We start from the raw sequence: 18,714 nt of genomic DNA, 5'->3' as shown, positions 1-18,714 counted from the left end.
GTGTTTATTAATTTTTTTTTCTTTTTTGGGATGGGGGTCCCTAAGACGACCCTAAGTTCAATGATTTGTTAGGAGAATTCACAAGACTTTAACACATAGTTGTCCTAACAAGTGTGATTTATTATGGCAAAAGGTAAGAAGAAAAGCAGAAAAAGGGAAAGGTGCATGGGGTAGAAGTCATGGTAGAAATCCTACACAAGCTTCCAGAATTTTCTCCTTGTGGAGTCACACAGGAGGCACTTAATTCCTACGGCATCAAGTTGAGACAACATGTGGGATATGTGACCATCCAGGGAACCTCAGCACCCAGACTTTTTTCAGAAGCCGGTCGTATAGTCCCCTCTGCCCAGTGGGTACCAAAACCCCAGCCTCTCAGAGGGAAAGCAGGTGTTCAGTATAAATCATGTGTATGCGAACAGTTTCAGCAGTGCCAACCACTCTTAGTGGTTAGGGAGCAATGGGAACCCTCCTGAGAGCCAGGTTCCCAGCCCGGCCGAGGGCAGCCTCACAAGTGGACCTATGTGAAGAGAGCAGCTGGGGCCGCCAGGAGAACGCTTGTCTGCCTGGTTTCTTTCATAGCTTCGGGTTTTGTATCTCTGTTGGGGAGGTTTGTCTCTACTCAGAGTTCCAGAAAGAATTCTCCCTAGAGTATTCCTTTAGTACTTTCATTTCTTTTTCAAACTTAAGTATTCCACCAATTTAAAATTTATTCAGGATTACCACATCTGCGTAAGATCTGGATCCCAGTCTTTCTTCCAGCGTTGTTGCCACACCATTTGTTGTCTGATCTGCTCCTTTGAAACCCCACCTTTATCACACACTTACCTCTTGCTGTTTGATTTCTGAATGTTTCTTCCTTTCATCAATCACCCTTCACGTACCAGTGACATTTTTTTAACTATTGAGATTTCATAAGATGAAAGGTCTAGGAGGGCAGGTCTCTCCTTGTTTCTCCTCTTTTTTCATCCCTTTCCTCCCCGTTTGTGCTGTCCAGGCATTTCCAGAACATTTGCATCATGGCTAGGCATGGCGAGCTGGGGCTCATGCCGACCCCCTGTCCCCTGGGAGGGCAATAGGCACATAGGATACACATGGATGTACATAGGACATCAGGGGAGCAGCAAGTAAGGGGCTTATTGTTGAGGAAGGCTTCCTAGAGGAAGTGAATCCTGGAAGATGAGTAGGAGTGTTAGCCAGGCAAAAACGGCCAAGGGCAGGAACAATATGTTCCAATGTGAAGAGACTGGATATGGACTAGCGCCACACGTGGGCTGGTGTCCATGTGGGAGTAGTGGTGACAGATGGTGCTGGAGGGGAGGGCTGGGCCCCAGAGCTTGCAGAGCCTAACCTGCCCCACCAAGAGGTTCCACTTTCTATCTGAAGGAGGGGAGCCATTCGAGGGGTTGAAGCAGTAAAGTGACATTAAATTTCAATTTCAGAAGATTCCTTGGGCTGCAGCATACAGACTTCATGGAGAGGGGCAGGAGTTTATTTCTGGGGATGTTCGTTAGTAACCCAGGTGCATGATTCTGAGCTCTTCAAATGGGGTGATGGAGAGGGGCAGGAGAGCATGGATTTGAGGAAGATCTAGAACATCAGTAGAATGTGTTGTTTGTGAGTATAGTTATCATGGGGGATGGCATGATAGGGAAAGAATCCAGACTGGATAAACAGAGTGATGGGAATTGAGATGGGCAGTATTGGAGTGGGGAGAGAAGAGGCAGTGAGTCCCATTTCAGATATGTGAAGTTGCAAGTGTGTGTAGGACAGCCAGACATAGATACTTAGGAGGCAGGTGGCTGTGTAGACCTGGAGCTCTGGCCCGGGGTGAGGTTTATTTGGCAGGCCCAGATGTGGTCATTGGCATTTTCATAGACATGGCCAGAATTGCCAGGAGAGACAATTACAGTGAGAAGAGGTGGGACAGATGAACCCTGAGAAATGTCACCATAAGTGATTATGATTGTAGACAAGTAGGAAAGAATGCTCTTTCTCCAAATGGTTTCAAATGACATTTGAAATGTACTTATTGAGTCTTCTCCTCCTGAATAAGTGAATATGTATATTTATATATGAAGGTGATAGCAACCCAGAAACATTAAGCCACTTTCCCCAGGGAAGGTGGTGGAAAGAGGATGAAGAGAATTATTTATGCAAAAGGGAAGTATAAATGGCAATTTTTGTGCTAGCTGCTTTTGACCTATGAGACTTGTGTCATATTTTTCGACTCAATTACTTTGATGCACTTACGTAAGGATGTTACTTAGAATTACAAACGTTGCCAAGTTTCAGTACCTCCTGTTGTTCTTTCTTAAAATTTTCAGCTTTTTTACCCCCAACTTTAATGAAAGCATTTTTTCTTCTATGGAGAGGTCTTGTTTCTTAAGTGTAATCTAAAAGATGAAAATGACATGCTTTTACATCACTGCAGCCTTAAGTGGTAGATGGAAGCTTTTAGAAAGGTGGGTGTCTTCAACTTCAGAAATCAAGTTAGAACAAAAAAAATGGTTCCTTAAATTCCTGTTCCAACACTGCAAAATTCTCTCTGGAAAGGAGTTAGTGAACAGTCCCCTGAACTTGAAATTTTTTTTTTAACATTTATTTATTTTTGAGACAGAGAGACAGAGCATGAGCAGGGGACAGGCAGAGAGAGAGAGGGAGACACAGAATCCAAAGCAGGCTCCAGGCTCTGAGCTAGCTGTCAGCACAGAGCCCGACGCGGGGCTCGAACTCACAAACCATAAGCTCATGACCTGAGCTGAAGTCAGATGCTGTACCCACAAGCCACCCAGGTGCCCCTGAACTTTTAATGCTAGGAGTTATATTTTGTATATTTCCTAGTAAAGGTCTGCTCTCCCTAAAACTTGTGTCCATTGATGACTGTGCCATTGCATGGTGGTAGCAGCATTTGAAAGCACTGTTAAATCTCCCTAGTTATCGATTCATTCCCCTGTGTACTATGAAAATAATTTTCTTCTGTAACTGTCTCCCTTTTGAATGATAATTTTACAAATCTGACTCTCCGACATCCAGTTCTGAGACACAGCGTGGTGAGTGTTTGAGGGAAGAGGCTATCTATGAGGGGCTTCATGAGATCCGGGAACCCTAATTCGTGGACAGATAGCTCTCCCACCTCAAAGAAGGAAACTTGTAAATCACTCAACATGGATAGAGTCTACTAATAAATAAGTCCAGCCTAGGTGTTTGAAGTGAGCTGGTGCCTACATCTTCATGTAGGTGCCATTTAAAACCAATGGCTAATTAAGTGAAAGCCAAAACCTGTTGTCATTTCAGATTTTTTCTCCCACGAGACACAACAGTGATAAATGTAGGAAAATTTAAATGACAAGTTACATTCTCTTTGTCAGAGCTGTTTTTATCCCTAGTGTGAAATCAGAGATTTTCATCTCAACTTTGTCCTTTAACATTTTTCAAATGTTACATTGTGCTATTTTTAATCCTGGAAAAAATGCACATGATTGCTTTTTTTTTTTTTAAGTCTCCATGCATGGTATCTCTTGACGAGTAGGAATCTGAATTGGTGAAATGCCCACATACCAATAAAGAGCCAAATAAAGGAAGATCTGCTCACTTGAAACTGGGATAGGCACTTGACAGTGTCTGTTTCCTGGTGTCAGTTTCCTGATTCTGATACTGTACTCTAGCTGTCTATGCAGCATGTTCACATTGGGGGAACTGAGTGAAGGCTGCATGGGACTTGCCTGTACATCTTTGTCACTTCTTGTTAATCTATAATTATTTCAAAATAACTTTTTTTTTAAAAAAAGGAAAGCAGCCGGCCAGATAGGTCACATGCACAGAGGCCTGAGGCTGTGCTCCTAAGGGTCATCGTGTACTGAACAAGGCCCTTCAGGATCAGAGCACCCCCCCCCCCCCCCCCCCCCAGCAGTGCCAGAGATCCTATTTCGGTTCTGTGGGGCCGAGGCAGGGTCCAGGCACCCACCGGCCCCTTGGGAAAGCGGCCCCAGCACCCCCACCCCTACCCTGAGGCAGAGCCCGGCTGAGGGACCAGGACCCCAGAAGAAAGCCACAGGGGTGGGGGCGGGTGTCCCAGAGCACCAGTTCGGCAAACCACTTCACTCCGAGGCTTTGCTGGGCCCGGACTGACTCCTGCTTGCGTTGTCCATGGGCCATCAAAGGAGATGGGTGCCAGGGCCAGTTCATGCGGCCGACTTGACTGTTCCCCGCCTCGCACACCCGACCCCTGCGTGACCCTCACGAAGGAAGCTTCTCTCCTTGGTGCTTGGGTTTCCCCAATAGAGGGTCCTGATCCAGCCAAGGTTACTGGCAGGAATGACTGGGAAAAGGCAACTCCACTAATAAAGCACTAACAGACTCAAAGCCTTAAAAAATGTGTTGTCTGTAAGAGAAAATAAATGACAGCTAAAAACCTTAAGGCATGTAACCCGTTAACTTTCGGTTTTAACAATTTTCAGACAGAAGCTTTAATTAGGCTTGTCACAAGTCCCCACTTGTAGGGAATTCTGTACTTTGTAATAATGAGGTGCAGATGAAGGGTTTTGTTTCTGTCCTTTAATGCTTAGTAGGGTTTTTTTAATATATATATAATCCACCTTTATGTTCGGAGAGCTTGTGTTTTAAAATTCTTGCTTTGTTCTCTTATCTGAATCTTGAACAGGACAAAAAAAGGTAAAAAATTAAACTATCTGGGATCTAAGTTTGGGTACGTTCAACTGTAGAAAATATCTTCATGGGTTCTTTTAGAATGCTTACCTCTGTATGAGAGCCAAGTATGGACAACTTAGTGTTCACATCATGTTCTTCTTTAAAAAGTAACAAGTCATGCTTTTTAAAAAGATTTATTTTCTTGTAATTGTAAGCTAGTTTATTTACATGGTTAAAATATTGGTTTAAGCATCTGGTCTTTTTTACCTTAATTCCAGTTTGGTATTAGATGTTTTGTAGTGTATTTCATGACCAGAAATATCTGGCTGTTAGGTGATTCGTTAACCTTCCTGAAATATCTTGAGGTCCAAGTCTGGCTCTTAGCTCTTAACCTGGGAGCTGTTTCCATCATAGAGTTCTTATAGCCATGTTTCAGGGATAAGGTCGTATATGTGGGCATCACTCATAATGTGAAGTGTCATTCTAGAATGATGTCATGAGAAGGGCCACCTGAGATGTTGCTACCGTGAGCACATCATATCCTTCTCTTGTTAATGACATTTTTTGTATTACTTGTATTCAGAGTTCCCTTAAATCAAGCATGTTAAAGAAGTCATGGAGGGGTGCCTGGGTGACTCAGTCAGTTGAGCATCCAACTTTGGCTCATGGCATGATCTCACAGTTTGTGAGTTTGAGCCCCACATTGGGCTCTGTGCTGACAGCTCAGAGCCTGGAGTCTGCTTCGGATTCTGTGTCTCCCTCTTGCTCTGCTCCCCCTCTGCTCATGCTCTGTCTCTCTCTTCCTGTCTCTCAAAAATGAATAAACATTAAAAAAATAAATCATGGAGATCATTTTGGTTTGGGCTTTATAACTTTCATCTTCTGATAACACTCTTGTAAACTTGTATTATGTTTATCAGTAATTTTAATATGAGATACAAGAGAGTATTTGAAGCAGAGGAATTGCTTTATTATTGGTGACTGAGAAATAGTAAGTTACTTTGAAAATGCTGCTGGCAAGTCAAAGGACACTGATAGCATTAACATACATCATGAGTTTTCTGGAGAGAAAGCTTTATCTGGCCTTTGGGTTAGCAGTGTTAATTCTTTGTTTTTAAAAGGCCGCCATATTCACTTGAGCTTCATGGGAAAGATGCAGATAACTAAAAACAAACAACTGAACAAAAACCATGTTGAGATCAGGAACTTATTTCAAGAAATCAGATTACAGATCTTCTTCTAAAGTGAATGACACCCCTATGTCTTAAGCCACCTGCATGTACAAGTATGTCAATAGGACAGCAGTCAGCAATGTTGAGTATTTACCTGTGCCAGGTACTGACCAGTATAATAATATCCAGGGCTCACATGTCACCCAGAGACTGCTTTGATATGTTCTACTGATTCTGTTTCAGGATGAAGAAGTACAACATACATTTTAGTGTTGTTTTCATCAAAAGTCCCTCTGTCTTTGAGGTAAACTTCAGTTAATAGAAATCATTTGTTTTCCCCAGCGGTACCTAATAATTACGTATTGAAGCAATCAGTGAATTGCTTAGCTGGATCAGTATCGTGTGGTTGGCATGCCACCCACAGCAGAATACATAGCACTGGGGCCTACCACTGCCACAACTGAGACCTGCTGAGGGTGCCCTAAGCTTTAGAAAGTTCAAAAGGACAGTCTGGAGAGCATCTTCTTCACCAGTTTTCACCTTAAACTTCCCGCCTTTTAAATTTTTTTAATGTTTGTTTATTTTTGAGAGAGAGAGAAGAGAGACAGAGCATAAGTGGGGGAGGTACAGAGAGAGAGGGAGACACAGAACCCAAAGCAGGCTCCAGGCTCTGATCTGTTAGCACAGAGCAGGATATGGGGCTCGAACCCACAAACCATATGATCATGACCTGAGCCGAAGTTGGACGCTCAACCGACTGAGCCACCCAGGCACCCCCAAAGCTCCTGCCTTTTAAACACACCAAACTGTTGCTGCCAAGTGAGGCTTTTTCAGAGACACTCTGTAATGTAGGAGAGGGAGCGCTGCCATGCAAAGTTGTAGGTTGATAACAGAAAGAGGCGTGGGAAGGAAGACACCCAGAGAAAAAAATGCCCAAACACAGTGTCTCCAGAGAACGTGGATGTACAGAGGCAGGATAGGCTTCGCGTTTTCACGGGTGGCAAAAAATACGTACTCTGCCTACTATGGACCAGACGCTGTTGTAGTTACCAGGGAAAGAAGATGTGGCCAAAGCAGTTGTCTGTCTTTATGGAGTCCATGTTCTAGGGTGGGTCAGTGGGAGTCTACCAATAAACAAAACAGTAAATCTACAATCTGTCAAATGGTCATAAGTAATATGGGAAATAAAATGGAAAGGACAACCGGGGGTACTGTTCTGGGATAGTGTGTGTAGTTTTTCTATAGGGTGTCAGAATAAGTTTCATGGACTAAGGTTACATTTGAGCAGAGATGTGAAAGAGTAAGGGGGAGCGCCAAGGGGGGAAAGGACTCCAGACAGCTGGAGCAGTGGGTGGGAAGGCCCTGATGGTGGTGTGCACTGGGTGCTTTGGGGGAACACCACTGGAGGTTAATGTGGCTGGAGTGGAGTGAGCAATGGGAAAGCAGAGACACAGTAGGGGATGTGGCCAGATGGTGGGAAGCTACATAGACCATTGGACAGACTTCCATTTTGACTCTAAGTGAGATTGAAAACCACAAGAGGATTTGGGGCAGAGAAATGACTTGAGTTAACTTAGGTTGTGACACTACTATTACTCTGACTTTAGAGGTAAATATGAACGTAGGGAGCCAGTTAGGAAGTTATGATGAAGATGTAAATGGGGGACATTGAGACTTAGACCATTGTGGTAGCAGGGTGAACTGATGAGGATGACACCAAGGTTTTGGGCTCATCTAGAAGGACAGGGCTGCCATCTACTTAAACGGGGAGGCTGTGGGAGGAGCAGGATGCCGGGGTGGTCAGGGGTTTGGCTTTGGATGTGTTAACTTGAGAATCCTCCAGATGCCTCTTAGGCAGGCTGGAGTTGTGGGGTGGTCCCTTGAACTGCCTGGTCTGCAGATCAAGTTGGGGCTAGAGAGTAATAGATACTAGGAGTCACTAGGGTATGGATGGTATTTGAAACTGTGAAATTCATCAAGATCTCCTCCAGAGTGAGCACAGGAGAAGAGAGGAGAGATCTGGGTCCTATCATTTCAAAGACATCAGGGCATTGATCCTGAATTCATAGAGAACAGATAGTTAATTAAGAATTTTCCTGATTTCCTGTCCCCTTTTTTAATAGATAAACATGTCATTGTTCCCTTTTGAGACAGCTGTACTGTTTAATAATTATTCCTGAATTTTCTTTTCTTTTCTTTTTTTTTTTTTTTTTTGGTGGGTTTTACTTGATCAATTGCTAGTACTGTTTAAAACTGATAGGTGTGGTCGTGTGGTTTTGGTCCGGAAATCAGATTTTGGTGGAAAATCATTTTTAAAAAGAATATATTAAAAGAGATGTGTGCAGGGCACCTAAGTGGTTCAGTCGTTTAAGCATCCCAGCTTTGGCTCGGGTCATGATGATCTCACAGTTTGAGTTTGAGCCCTGCATGGGGCTCTGTGCTAATAGCTCAGAGCCTGGAACCTGCTTCGGATTCTGTGTGTGTGTTTCTCTCTCTCTCTCTGCCCCTCCCCCACTAGCACATGCTCTCTTTCTGTCTTTCTCTCAAGAATAAACATTAAAAAAAAAGAGAAAGAAATGTTTGCAGGGGCACCTGGGTGGCTCAATCAGTTGAGTATCTGACTTTGGCTCTTCGGGATTCTTTCTCTCTCTCTCTCTCTGTCTTTCTCTCTGCCCCTTCCCCGCTCGAATGTGTGCACATGCAGGCACACTCTTTCTCTCTGAAAATAAATAAATAAACACGAAAAAAAGAGACATTTGCAGCCATGGAAACTTGAGGTCTCAGAAGTACCTATTACTCAAGATAGAAGGCAGCAGGGGCGCCTGGGTGGCTCAGTTGGTTAAGCGTCCGACTTCGGCTCGGGTCATGATCTCACAGTTCGTGGGTTTGAGCCCCGCGTCGGGCTCTGTGCTGACAGCCAGCTCAGAGCCTGGAGCTTGCTTCCGATTCTGTGTCTCCCTCTCTCTCTGACCCTACCCTGCTTGCACTGTCTCTCTCTCTCTCAGAAATAAATAAAACATTAAAAAAAAAAAAAGGCAGCAGAAGTCTAGTGTGCACTTTCCAAAACTGTCATTTATTTTTGAAAGTCCCACTTTGGGTTGTGATTTCATGGTAGGCAAATCTGGTGAAAACTTGGAGGGTGTAGTATTAGTAGGCTATTAGTTCTGTCATGCTGAACTTTAAATTCTTTTTTTTTCCTTTTTCCTTTTCTAGCCAATATTTGCATTTCTAAATGAAGAGAAGTTTAACGTGGATGGATGGACGGTTTACAACCCAGTAGAAGAATACAGAAGGCAGGTAAGTCAACAGGTGCTATGGCGGGTGGTAAATCTCAACATGTTGTCAGTCATACTCTTTGAGAATCCATGAAATCCTTGCTTAGTACATTTTTAGTGGCAGTTATAGCTCATTTTATCAATCAGTGTGTAATTTATGAGCTCATTTTATAGCTGTATTCAAGTTGCATTGAAGGCTGGGTAGCCAAGTTCTATTTCCTTCTGGTATATAAACAACATCAGTTGTGTGTTGTTCATGAAATGAATCAAATATGTGGAGTCTAGACAAGTCAAACTTCTATACCTTACTATTTAGGAGTTCATGTCACTATGTATTTACATATTTGGGAGCTTATCTGTCACTGACAGCTAGATTGAAATTATATTTATTCCACTTGCAGATTGAAATGAATTAGGACTGTTTTCCCATAATGATGACTTTCCCAAGAAAGCTGTGATGAGCGTATATTAGAATAGCTTTTACTGCTCTCTTCTGTAAACTTCACCCACATGCATGTTTATTTGCTGTAATAAACGCACCGTTGATGTTCAGGGACAAAGGTCTCTTGTGGCGTTTTTTTGTGAAGAGGAGCCTATGCGTAGTATTACGTAACAAGAGCCAGGTACAAGTTTTGTAATAGAGGTTTTCATAGTCCTCATCCTACAAAGCTCTTAAAATAATTGGGCTTTGAGAATCCGATAGAGCCCAATTGCTTTATATTAAAAGGCAGTGAATGTAAAGTAAAATTCTAGGACCCTAGACTCAAGGAGAACCTTCTAGCCACCACCTCCACTACCAAGCATCTGTGCTGATTATATTTTTCCGTCTTGATCAGTGTTGTGCATACTCATAAGCAGATCTGATGCTCAGGAATGTGGGTGTTGGAGTTTAGATCACACATATGAGGTAGGGCGTCCTCTGCTTCCAGAAGTCCACTTTAGACTGGTGGGTTTTCAAAGGCTATATATATGTTTCATTTTAATGACTTCTGTTCTGGGTCAGCTATTGAGGCAGAAGAAAGACTGTTAAAACATTTTGCATGTTTTGGAGCTTCTGTAGCATTATGTATTTAAATATTTGTACCTTTAGTTTTGGAGTATTATGGATAATATTAACACTTATTTTGTAGGCCAATGTTTCTAGCTTGAAACAAAACAGTTCCTATTTTTAAGATTGCATGCATATATGCACTGTTGAAGGTATCTTTTTCTAGACTGCCATTATATTTCATCTTTTCTTCTTATAACTTTTTCATGGGACTTATAACTCTCTAATTGGACTCAGCATCAGACTCACCTGTTTGGTCCGTGGTCTATAGGCCCAGACCTAAGGAAAAGGTACAATGTCTGTCCCCACAGCAAGTACCCACATAACTCACCTTTGTGTGTGTATTTGTGTATTTGTGAGTATGGGGAGAGAATATTCCACCACCTCTGGATCTTGTCCATACTAGACGCGGTTTTGTGGTTAGCTGGCAGGATGGGAAGTGCAGTCCATGGCTCCCTGTCACATTAGCTGTCTGCTTAGAATGCAGATGGCTGTATTTCTCACACAGCCTACTGAGCGACCACCAATCCCAAACAACTTGATTGAAAACACTTTTAGGAGGTGGCGAAATGAGCCTCCCCAGAGGGGTTTTCCTTTCCTCTTCCCCTCTGTGACTTTCTGCATAAACTTAGCCTCTTTCTACTTTGGAGCAGACTGAAGCACTGATTCTTGTTTTGAGTAGGGAGAGGAAGTTGCCCAATCTCTCTTCTACCCTCAGCTGGACACAGATTAAAATTATGTGATGCACTTTTCTTTGGGGTGGGAAGGGTACAAAGGTGGGAAATGCACTTGGGTTTATCTTTGTTATACATGTGGTAAGGAATAGTTTGACTTGAAATTAAGGAAGATCTCAAATTCAAGACAATCCTTATTTACCAATGATATTTTAGACCACCAATGTTTTGTCTTGTGTTCTTATGTTGTCTGGATCACTGATTTGGCTCCCTTTATTATAAATCGGTAGACCTTCCCTTCCCTGTGGTCAAAGAGGCATGTGCAGATTCTGCTAGGAAGAAGAAAGGAGACCCAAGGCCAATCCTGAGACAGAGCCATGCAGTACTGACTTAGACTTCCTTCTCTCCTGCAGGGCTTGCCCAACCACCACTGGAGAATAACTTTTATCAATAAGTGCTATGAACTGTGTGACACCTACCCTGCTCTCTTGGTCGTTCCATATCGTGCCTCAGATGATGATCTCAGGAGAGTTGCAACTTTTAGATCCAGAAACCGAATTCCAGTGAGTACTCCAGTTAACATTTTCCTCAAAGGCTGCCTTTTATCCCATAAGAACAGGAATCCAGTCAGAGAAACACTCTTGGAATCTTAATCCACCATATCATTTTTGAGTGCCCGCTAAGCACGCAAAGTACCACGCAGAATGGGAAAAGCAGTGAGACTGTACCCATCTTCCAGGAGCTCACAATCAAGGACAGAGAATGAGTGCAAGTAATTACCATACAAGAGAAGGTGGAAGTGATGCCTCTATACGTAAACCAGGTGCTTGCTGGAAGGACACAAGGAAGTACAGGGACATTACGGTTTTCACCTTTGCAGCCCCATACCTGACGTGCAGCAGGCTCTTGATGAATGTCGGTCAAATGATACCGGAAATGACACACTAGCCGTCTTATGTCACAGAGCACAGGCGCCTTTATTAGGGTTAGCTCATCCTGGTCACGCTTGCCGGCTGCCCGAGTGCCAAGTGCACATGATTCCAGACCATGTCCTTACGGTCTCCTTGGACCTGGTGCACCAAGTTCTCTTTGCTTTGTGAATATTTATGTGTGAGTCACACCGTCAACAGTGTGTACATAAATTTTCTTGACTAAAAATTTTGAGAATTTTTCCTCTCTTAATTTTCAGAGCATGTCATAATAATTACATTGTTTTGTTTTGTTTTTCTAAATAACAGATTTTGGAAAAGCAAGGACAGAAGAAATTAAGATTTACTGTCACCTTGCCTTTAACTCCAAGTCTAGACATTTTTTGTCCTTAAAAGGACATTCGTGTGAAACTTTGGTCTAGTGTCAACATAATAGGAATCATAACTGTTTAAAATTCACTTGCTTCTCTAATTATGAGTGTCTGTTCATATCGTAATGATGTATATTGTACTTGAACATATGTTCTTCAGCTCATTTCACTAGAATACAGTGCCAACGAGGCTAGAGTTACAAATTTACTCCTCCTGTGCTCTGCTGCTACATACTTTTCTGTGCCGTCGCCATAGACTCCACCCCTGCCTTGGCCAGCTGTCTTGCTAATACTTGTCTCGCTCACAGGAGAACAAGGCTAGGGTAGTGTGGATTGACTTTATTCATGCCTTCATTCAGTCGAACATTTACCATGTCAAACATGTGTGTGTCTATGTGTGTTCTGTGGGATTTGGGTCAGGAGAGTGGATGTGTGTGTGTGTTGTGGAATTAGGAGCAGGAGAGGAGTTTGTGTATTTCATGGGATTTGAGGCAGGAGAAGAGGTGTGTGTGTGTGTGTGTGTGTGTGTGTGTGTGTGTGTGTGTGTTTCACGGGATTTGGGGCAGGAGAGGAAACAAGTGTGATCAGGCTGCCATCTTCACCCTCTAATTTCCACTCTTCTGAGTGTATGAGCACCCACTGTAGAACACATAAGAGGCTTAACTTTTTACTTATTTACCCATTTTATTGACCCTTCTTCCTTCATAGTGGACACAAATTTGTATTTATTTTTCTAATAAAACTAAAGCTAATAAGCTCTCTATCACATCTATACCTTTATAGATTACCATGCTTAATCATATTTAATAGTAGATAATGTACTTCTTCTGATATACCTCCTAACCAGCTGACTTTATTTTACAAATAGTTTATTGTCAAGTTGGTTTCCATATAACACCCAGTGCTCATCCCCACAAGTGCCCTCCTCCATGCCCATTTCCCCCTACCTCACACACCCATTAGTCCTCAGTTTGTTCTCAGCATTCAAGAGTCTCTCATGGTTTGCCTCTCTCCCTCTCCCCACTATTTTTCTCCTTCTTCTCCCCCACGGTCCTCCGTTAAGTTCCTCCTAATCCTCCTATCCGTGCAAACATATGGTATTTGTCCTTCTCTGCCTGACTTATTTCGCTTAGCATAACACCCTCAAGGTCCATCCTTGTTGCCACACATGGCCAGATTTCATTGTGTCTCATTGCCATGTAGTATTCCATGGTATAGATAAACCACATCTTCTTGATCCGTTCGTCCGTTGATGGACACTTAGGCTCTTTCCATGTTTTGGCTATTGTTAAGAGTGCTGCTATGAACATTGGGGTACATGTGCCCCTATGCATCAGCCCTCCTATATCCCTTGGGTAAATTCCTAGCAGTGCTATTGCTGGGTCATAGGGGAGTTCTAGTGTTAATTTTGTAAGGAACCTCCACACTGTTTTCCAGAGGGGCTGTACCAGTTTGCATTCCCACCAGCAGTGTAGGAGGGTGCCCTTTTCTCCACATCCTTGCCAGCATCTAGAGTCCTCTGATTTGCTCATTTTAGCCACTCTGACTGGCGTGAGGTGGTATCTCAGTGTGGTTTTGATTTGTATTTCCCTGATGAGGAGGGATGCTGAGCATCGTTTCATGTGTCTGTTGGCCATCTGGATGTCCTCTTTGGAGAAGTGTCTGTTCATATCTTCTGCCCATTTCTTCACTGGGTTGTTTGTTTTTCGGGTGTGGAGTTTGGTGAGTTCCTTATAGATTTTGGATATTAACCCTTTATCTGATATGTCATTTGCAACTATCTTTTCCCATTCCGTCGGTTGCCTATTAGTTTTATGGATTGTTTCCTTGGCTGTGCAGAAGCTTTTAATCTTGATGAGGTCCCAATACTTCATTTTTGCTCTTGATTCTTTTGCTTTTGGGGATGTGTCAAGTAAGAAATGGCTGCGGTGGAGGTCAAGGAGGTTGTTTCCTGCTTTGTCCTCTAGGGTTTTGATGGTTTCCTGTCTCACATTCAGGTCCTTTATCCATTTTGAGTTTATTTTTGTGTATGGTGTGAGAAAATGATCTAGTTTCATCCTTCTGGATGTTGCTGTCCAGTTCTCCCAGCACCATCTGTTAAAGAGGCTGTCTTTTTTCCATTGGATGCTCTTTCCTGCTTTGTCAAAGATTAGTTGGCTGTATACTTTTGGGTCCAATTCTGAGTTCTCAATTCTATTCCATTGTTCTATGTGTCAGTTTTTGTGCCAATACCATACTGTCTTGATGATGACAGCTTTGTAGTAGAGACTAAAGTCTGGGATGGTGATACCTCCCGTTTTGATTTTCTTCTTCAATATGACTTTGGCTATTCGAGGTCTTTTGTGGTTCCATACAAATTTGAGGATAATTTGTTCTAGTTTTGAGAAGTATGCTGGTGCAATTTAGATTGGGGTTGCATTGAATGTGTAGATTGCTTTGGGTAGTAATGACATTTTAACTATATTTATTCTTTGAATCCATGAGCATGGGATGTTTTTCCATTTCTTTGTGCCTTCTTCAATTTCCTTCATAAGTTTCTATAGTTTTCATCATACAGATCTCTTATATCCTTGCTAACCACCTGACTCTTGACTGTAACCCAGAAAATGTATTTGCTTTTAAATGTGAAATGCTTAATATTTGATATTTGGTTTTTTTTTTAAGCCCATATAAAAATACAAAAGAAACGGGTGAGAAAGCAGCCTTGTTATTTTGTGCATAAATTGGATATGAACTATTATAAGATGTCGTTTAATAACAAAACTATCCACATGCATTGATGTTCCCATTAATGCATACATATGTTCTTGGATGCATTCCTTTGTTCTCACATAGTTTTGTCTTAATGTTAAAGAAGTCCTTAACATATAAGTAATACATACTTATTTCAGACATTTTATAAAACGTTGATAAAAAAGATTCTGCCACCTAGTGAGAACCACAGTTAACTTTTGGTCTGTGTCCTTCCAGACCTCCTCCTATGCATGCATACATATGTTTATTTGAAAAAATGTAAATTATACTGTTATTTGTGTCTCACTCTGCTTTCTCTGTGTAACATTATCTTGGAAAGAGCTTTTCCCACTCTTAAACATCTGTGTGCCAGGGTGTACATGTACCATATTTATTTAATCAGTTTTCTGTTTTGAGACATCTGGTCCTTTTTAATTTTTTGCTGTTATAAACAATGCTGTGATCAACATCTTTTTTGGTGGCTAAATAGTTGTGTACATCTTTAATTATCTATGGCTTCTAGATATTAACCTTAATAGGAATAACCTAATATAGTACCTTATACTTTGAAAGCAGTCATGGTAGTTGATGTTGTGAAGCTACCATTATTTATACCTGCAAGCCAAACAGCAAGTATCCTTTTAAAAGGGGTGCCTGGGCAGCACAGTTGGCTACACATCCAACTCTTGCTTTTGGCTCAGGCCATGATCTCATGGTTCATGAGTTCAAGCCCCATGTCAGGGTATATGCTGACAGTATGGAGCCTGCTTGGGATTCTCTCTCTCCCTCTCTCTCTGACCGTCCTCTGCTTTCTCTCTTAAACATAGGGGCACTGGGTGGTTCAGTCAGTTAAGCATCTGACTTTGGGTCAGGTCATGATCTTGTGGTTCATGGGTTCTAGCCCTGCATCGGGCTCTGTGCTGACAGCTTGGAGCCTGGAGCCTGCTTTGGATTCTGAGCCTCCCTCTCTTTCTGCCCCACACCTGCTCATGCTCTCTCTCAAAAATAAATAAACATTAAATAAATAAATAAACATAAAAATAAAAAGTTAGTCAAGATCCCACAAGAAAAAGAAAAGAAGAAGCAAAACAACTTACAGGAGTGCATTTCTTTTTTTTTTTTTATTTTTTTTTTTAATGTTTTATTTATTTCTAGGAGAGAGAGAGAGACAGCGTGAGCAGGGGAGGGTCAGAGAGAGAGGGAGTCACAGACTGAAACAGGCTCCAGGCTCTGAGCTGGCAGTCAGTACAGAGCCCGACGCGGGACTCGAACCCACGAACCGCGAGATCACGACCTAAGCGAAAGTCGGACGCTTAACCGACTAAGCCATCCAGGCGCCCCCAGGAGTGCATTTCTTAATGCTGTCTGGTGACTCCAGCCTTAAACCTCCCAAGTAGAGAGAAAGGTGGAGGAAGGGGGGGCATGGGTGGTGGCACAGGGCAGTGTCTTGTCCAGGACCTGATTTCAGTTTAAAACTTGGGAGGTTCTCTATCAAATAATAAGTCTCTTATGTGTAGCAATATTCTCTTCTGAAAGTGATCTTATATCAGATCAACATGTTGTACAGCTTAAACTTAGCCAATGCCATGTATCACTTACATTGCAGTAAACCTGAAAAGTTACAACTACATGCACATGTAAAAGTGATCTTGTGTCTTTTACCGGCCTCAAAGCAAGGGCCATAGGAGACAGGCTCAGCAGGTCCCATCTCCACCTTGCTGGTTAGAAAATGGAGGCCCGGGAGGGCCTGTGCTTGGCCCAGGGCTTCTCAGTTCTCAGCCTTTGGACTCTTAGGAGCCACAGTGAGTGTTTTGTACAGGTCTCCGTATGGCACAAAGTGAATGAGTATTCATTCATGCTGTCATATCATCTTTTCTCCTTAACCCAATGTCAGCATCACACACATCGATTTTTATGAACATCAGTGCTTATCATTTGCCATCGTGGTGGGGGTGACTTCGAGAATGACAGCATATTTGGCCTTCTATGAAGTGACCTCAGACACTTCTTTAGTTCTTCTGTCTGCTTTTCATAGTTTTTCGTATCTGACTCCATGGGCTGCCCGGCCTGCCCCTAGAAGCTGCATGTGTTCTTCATTCACCCTCCCCTGGCAAAGGAGATGGTGGAAGTGACACAGGCTGTGAGCTTGGTACCCAGACTACAGCCACGGCACCCCCCCACCCCCGCCAGAGCCTGCACTGTTGCCCCCCACAGTCAACACTCACCTCCCGGATCCTTTTTGGCTTTATTTTATCAGTTTTGGGATCTTTTTACCTGCCAAACAATTCACCCACTCAAAGTGGACAAGTCTGCAGTTTTTATTGTTTTCTATTATTAGCTACCTTTATACAGGTGGTGTTTCTCCTGCACCATGGGCTTGGAAACCAGGTAGCACACCTGTTAGGCTGTGTGCAAAGGATGCCTCTCCAAACTTCCATGTGGGAACTCTGACAGGTCTTTGGTCATCCTGAGAGCTTTTTTTTTTCTTTACTCTTCTGTTGTTTTCTCCCTACTGTGTGACATTCTAAAGTTTAGACTGTTGGGAAGATGACCTGTAGATGTGAGTTGGTATTATGGAGACACATTGTACCAGGGGTGATTTCCTTTACATATCACTGAGAAATCTAGTGCAAGCTACAGAACAGAAGTAATATCAGAACTTTTTATTTCCTTTAAGGGATAGAACTTTTTTTTTTTTTTTTTAAGTAAGCATTTAACTTCTACGAGAAAACACTAGTAAAGCAATTGGTTATTCTAGCCAACTCTGGGTAGTTAGTCATCAATGTTAATTGTATGTTGCTGAGCACATGGAGTGAAATTGTAAGTGAACCAGTATTGTGTTTTGCCAAAATCAGATACACTTCATCATGATTATTAGTGCTTTCTTTTTATGGTATTTCTGTTTTGAGATTTATTTTTTTTTTCCTGATAGCTTAAAATTTCTGAACTAACCTTAGGTGCTGTCATGGATTCATCCAGAAAACAAGACCGTCATCGTGCGTTGCAGTCAGCCTCTTGTCGGTATGAGTGGTAAACGGAATAAGGATGATGAGAAGTATCTTGATGTTATCAGGGAGACTAACAGACAAATTTCTAAACTCACAATCTATGATGCGAGACCCAATGTAAATGCAGTGGCCAACAAGGTGAGTACATTTAGTGACGATCGATGCTTGTCTTATATATAGCGTGCCATGTTTTACATGATTGTTTTTGCCGTGGCGTGTCACCATCGTGGGTTTATGTTAATAGTTAAACTTAGCTGAAATAGGAAAACTGCTTTGCTGATGTAGGAAGTCAAAATGTGTCTTAAAATGTAAACCTGTTAAAAGCAAATGAGACTAGCCTTTAGGTAGATTTAGATTTACCTAATTTAGAGTATCGAACTATAATGAACTTCAGTCCTGGTGAAAGTTCAAGTCTGTTTGGAGTGCATTAGGGTGTAGCTGATCACTTCTGCTATATACACCACTGAGGCACCTACGGAAGTTGTGGGAAGCCGGAATGGTTAAATCCTAAATCTGTAGCTTTATCCAAACATTCTCTTCACTGCACTTGTTAATGTGTCTTCTCATTTATATAAGATAATTCAATCAATGAGATTTCTGTATATGGATTTTACAGTCACGCACAGACAGTGTTACGGCAATCTGTCTCCATTGTCTTCTTGGCCTTCTTAAGCAGAGTGTGCCAAGTGCCCCTAAAATTGATCAGGGACATCGCTGCGAACATCAGTGACTATGTAGCGTTGTTTCAGAAGCCCCCCCAGAAGCTGCTGCAAGGTATAAGGCTGTTTGCCTGGACTCTAAACAGCCCCAGATTGATATGCTTTTTACATCCTAATTTTCCTTTTCATTCTGTTTTT

General features: G+C 42.4%; 1 protein-coding gene across 3 annotated transcripts in view; it reads left to right on the top strand.

Annotated features, from left to right (window-relative positions):
* MTM1 (myotubularin 1) overlaps positions 1 to 18,714 on the top strand; it is a 100,580-nt gene that overhangs the window by 57,336 nt on the left and 24,530 nt on the right. For all 3 annotated transcript variants that reach the window (XM_039249891.1, XM_039249892.1, XM_039249890.1), the window contains 3 exons: positions 9,033 to 9,116; positions 11,230 to 11,379; positions 17,807 to 17,995. In XM_039249891.1, coding sequence (XP_039105822.1) covers positions 9,033 to 9,116; positions 11,230 to 11,379; positions 17,807 to 17,995 — 423 coding nt within the window. The remainder of the gene's footprint in view (positions 1 to 9,032; positions 9,117 to 11,229; positions 11,380 to 17,806; positions 17,996 to 18,714) is intronic.

This window comes from Hyaena hyaena, unplaced genomic scaffold, assembly GCF_003009895.1.
Source record: "Hyaena hyaena isolate Hyena2069 unplaced genomic scaffold, ASM300989v1 scaffold_348, whole genome shotgun sequence".
NCBI lineage: Eukaryota > Metazoa > Chordata > Mammalia > Carnivora > Hyaenidae > Hyaena > Hyaena hyaena.
This window is presented reverse-complemented; position numbering and strand designations above follow the sequence as displayed.